The sequence below is a fragment of the Protobothrops mucrosquamatus genome, unplaced genomic scaffold (genome assembly GCF_001527695.2).
Source record: "Protobothrops mucrosquamatus isolate PMUCROS unplaced genomic scaffold, P.Mucros_1.0 scaffold67, whole genome shotgun sequence".
Classification (NCBI taxonomy): Eukaryota; Metazoa; Chordata; class Lepidosauria; order Squamata; family Viperidae; genus Protobothrops; species Protobothrops mucrosquamatus.
Window position 1 is genome coordinate 594,083 of NW_015386445.1, and position 4,533 is coordinate 598,615.

General features: G+C 46.8%; 1 protein-coding gene across 1 annotated transcript; it reads right to left on the minus strand.

Moving 5' to 3' along the window:
* Positions 1–2,745: 2,745 nt before the first annotated feature.
* Positions 2,746–4,253, minus strand: SS18L2 (SS18 like 2). The gene is made up of 3 exons (XM_015812096.1): positions 4,163–4,253; positions 3,848–3,924; positions 2,746–3,054 (listed from the first exon to the last, which is right to left on the minus strand). The coding sequence occupies exons 1-3, from the start codon at positions 4,229–4,231 to the stop codon at positions 2,961–2,963; spliced, it is 240 nt and encodes a 79-aa protein (XP_015667582.1). The 5' UTR covers positions 4,232–4,253; the 3' UTR covers positions 2,746–2,960.
* Positions 4,254–4,533: the final 280 nt, after the last annotated feature.

Sequence of the window (4,533 nt, forward strand, 5' to 3'; positions counted from 1 at the left end):
TTAATGTTGAAGCACCTGTAAGTAAAAACAACCCTATTTGCTTTATTAAAGATATATCTTTAATAATAGGTTATATCATGTTAAAATAAGATATATCCAAAAAATGAGTACAATTATGTTGAAAGTTATTCTCCTGCTGTGGCTGGAGAGAATGGTTAGCTGGGCTCCTCCTTATTCAACAGACAGGAACAATTTTGGGGTGCCCAAGGTGGGAGTAAGAGACTACCTCTTATTGGAAGTTGGGAGGTAGCCCCTACTCTACTGATTCTACAGTAAAATTGATTCTACTGCCCCAAGGCAGGAGTAGGGGGCTCGTCCCATGGGTCAGAACCTTCAGTAGATCTCTTTCCACTATAAGCTACCTGCTACCTGGATCACAGTATCTTTATAGTGGTAGCCACGGATTCCCTGAAAATCAGACCTTCCAAGGGGTCTTCTGTGTCTAGCCTCAATTCACTCTGCTAGCCCAGATACGGCACTTGATACATCTGAAGACCACAACTGATTAAGAAAAGCCTGATATCCAAAATGATGCAACTCCGCAGATCCCACCTTTCACACTGGACGTTCTCAGCCAGCGAACCCAGCTGCACTCCGGGGTCTTCTGCTTGGTCCTGAAAGGGCTGCTCTGCCCACCTGTTGAATCTCTTAGGAGCACATAAAAGTTCCTCCTGCAAAGTTAGCTTCCTTGTAGGAAATCATTGGCTGGGCTGTTGGTTGGAAAGGATCTTTCAGGCCTTCATGGACCCATTCAGGATTCTCCGATCACATTCAAGGCAATTCCACTCTCTGTGGCACACAAGGTCTCTACTGGCTGTGCTTCTGTTGACATTACGTTACTGCGCTCTAGAGAAGCAGTGACACAAATGGCATGTCCTTTAAAGCCCATCTTCATTTTCTCTCCAGGGTGCCAATGCTGCCCACAGGTTATTCTCTGACAATTACCAAGTGAGTTCTATGCCTGCATGGTGTTCAGGCTTTGTCTGCAGGCGAGGTGTCCCACCATATATATAACTCCCCACACACACAAGCAGCACAGGCTCGCACCTTTTCCGTTAGTGCTTCTCTGAGCCACATACCCAGAGCAGGAAGATAATCCTTCTACATATATACTGTAGTCCTTTGAGTCTGAAGAAGACACCGTTGTGCAGTTTATCTGTGGATATGCAGATGGCTCTGCAGTCCTGCTGAACTCCAGTCTAGCACAGTGGGGGGCCCTGGAAGTCCATTGTTTAGCAAATGTAGGCATTATTGTGGGATGCTGCTCACAATTTTCTATTAGTGAAGGCTTTATAGCACAGGGCTTGCCAGGGGTTCTGTCAGCAAGCTGCAGTTTCTAGTTTGCTAGAACATTGCTTAACATAGAGGTCTCTTCTTCAGTAGAAAAAGTTGGGGGGAGGAGAGGAATATCTGTCTTATGAGTATTGGAAACAAGCAAATAGGTGGAAGCTACAAAAATCATTGCTGAAAAATGCAACTGTCCTTGAAAATTAGCTTGAATTTGTTATTTGCCTCTTTTTCTTATCTTCCTTACCACTACCTTGCTTTCTTTCAATCGAATTTTCTTCCTTCTGTTCTTTTTAGTTCTCTACCCACTGGAGCTGTCATTTTGCCTTGCACCATCTCCATCCTATTTTCTGCCCTCTTTCTGGCAGCTTCTACTGGAAAGAGGAAGTGTTGTGTGCATATTTGTTTTCTATGTGTGAGAAAGAATGGGTGCTACATGCAGATGGGAATATGCTAATTTAATAAAGGGAGTGCCTTATTTTACAGGTAATACACTTTGATCAATAGGTTTGCATTCAATTAATAAAATAATTTTTTTTTCTCCTTGCACTGCCCTTTTTTAGGCTGTGGGTCCTGCCACATATATTCACTTACATATATCCACATGTACATACAAGCCATTTATTAGAGGATATGAATATGCAGTACTATCATGCACTAAAAATTCAGATTTAATTGACTTTTCTCATCAATGTGGTAACTCAAATTCAAGAATTTGCTCTAAATAATAGTTTACTTAATTGAAATACTTAAAAAAAGATTTTGGAATTTTTAATACCTTTATAATTTTACAATAATTTAATACATTTTAATACATTTGTGAATTCCAAACTATATCTACAGGGCAACCTCACTTGCATTTAAGTTCTACTTCAACATTAGCCGGAAGAGAGACCAAAAGGAGAACTAAGACCTCCTAGAACTAAGGAGAAATTTCCTGACAGAACAATTAACCAGTGGAACGGCTTGCCTTCAGAAGCTGTGGTGGTTCCAACACTGGAGGGTTTTAAGAAGATATTGGACCATTTGTCCAGAATGGTATAGGATTTCAGCACGCCTGCATCATGGGGATGCATTGTGCCGTGGGGCGGCGTGAGGGGCTGCGGTGCGTGGATCCGATCCCCCTTCCCCCACCGGCTTCACCTCGTGGCAGCAGCACTGGCAGCTCCCCCCCCCCAACCTGGCCCGTTTCCCTGGCTCCGTTACCGGAAGCAGCTCCCTCAGCGAGTGCCTCACCGGCACAGCTAGTTCCTCTGCTGATGCCGTAGCATCAATCCCAGTTTCACTTGAAAACTCATTTACATTTTTCGACTGCCAAATACATAAGGACTTAGGACAATTCCAGGATTTTTTAAATAAATTATACTCTATAATCAAAGCTTAGCATTTTTAGCATAAGAGAAAATGAAGAAATCTGGGGGGAAAATCTGCTTGTGAAAACTATGACCCCCCCCCCAAGACTTCCCGTAGTGAAATGTTACTGTAACCGACTTCAATGGCATTTTCTCTGCATAAGGAGAGAAATAAAACAGTATTTACTGATCATGCAAAGGCACATCCTCTTTTAGAGGAAGCAGAGTTCTGTAGTTTTCAGTTAGAGATTCTTCAAATGCAGTTGGTCGTCTCTTTGTCCGCTGATTCATTCTCTAAATACAGACGTGCTGGGAAAGATTTCACTCTATGGTCGTCTTCTCTATGTTTGGGGAAGGAGATGCATCAGCAATAGTAGCCAAATAAATAAGATTTCTGTGCAATGTGTGCTGGTGCCTGTAGGAAGAAAAACAAAGAATGAAATGGTGAAAATTCATTACAACAAAGCAGTAATTGAATTTTCAGAATTTGCTGTTCTGATTTCTCAATAGTTGCCAAAGACTTCTGGGGTCTTCTCACTAAAGCGAGCTCCACCCTGTATTCATAGGATTGCAGTTGATGTATTACACTAAGCTGCTTATTCATACATCTAATCACCTCCTACTTTGGTTTTCCAATTCCAGGACAATGTAAGCCAGTCTAGACTTAATTACTAACCTCCACTTGAAAATCTTTTACTAACTGCACGTTGTCCAATTAAATTCCAGTTTGTTTATTCTCATCCAGCTAAGAGTTCCACACCTTTACTGGGGTGAGTAGATTAAAAGATAGAACTGAGTGCCATCTGCAGAGTCCACCAACAGGTATTCGAAGGTATTAAAAACCCTTGTTGACAATGCTTAAAATCTCACAATGCCCCATAGATTAATGATTTGGGGATATAGCTGTCATTTCCCAGCATCCCATTCAGATTCTGGCCTTCACAGTAAGCCTGAGAGTCCCTCTCCCCAAAAGGAAACAACGCAGCAGCCCCGCCTTTGAGCTTATCAAACCTTTCATGCAAAATAGATTTCAATGAGCAAAAGCGGCTTCCAGGGAGGACGGCACCCAGGCCTTTTGTTCCCCCGAAAGGATGGGGCTCCAGCTAGCTCATCAGTCAGGATGAGCCGAGCTCCAGCCCGAGGCAGGGATGGGGTTTAAATGCACGTCTAGCAACGGCTCCTTCGGCCAGCACGAAAGGGCCACTCACTGCACACACTCCGCGGCTCTTCCCTTGTTCTGGTACTCCACGATGCAGCGGATCAGCTGGTCGTTTTCCTCCAGCAGCTGAAAGCCACAACAGGGAACGTTACCCGCAAACCATACCCGGCGGAGGCCCAGGAGACGGCTGGCCCCTTCCCTCCAGCACGGCCTCCTCCGCCCCCGGCCTTCGCGCCCGCCCCGTCGCTCGCCTGACAGGGCCCGTGGCGGGGCTCAAGCCGGGCTCGCCATCGGGGGGATCCGCCCTTTCTCCGCCGGCCAAACCGCCCCCCACAGAGACCCCCCCGCCCGCCCCGCCGCTCACCCGTCGCAGCGTCTCTTGGTTCACCTCGGCTTTGCCGCGCAGGCGCTCGGGGACGAAAACCACCGACATGGCGCGGCCGGAAAGCCCACTTCCAGATCAGGCCGCAAAGCCTGCCGGGACTCCCCGCTGAGCAACCATTGGCTGCGCCCTGCGGCTCCCGCGCAGGAGGCCCCTCCCCCACGGGCGCTAGAGACAAGCGGTACTGCAGAAAGGCTCACTCAGATTGGATTGCTGGCTTCCGGGTAAACGCGCGGAGCTTCATTCGCGCCACTGAGTCGCCCTCGCGGGCTGGCGCGATGGTTGAAAACGTCAGGTCGGCCGCTGGGCGCCGGCTGGCCGAGAGGTGCCTCGGACTAAACAAGGAGAGAAGC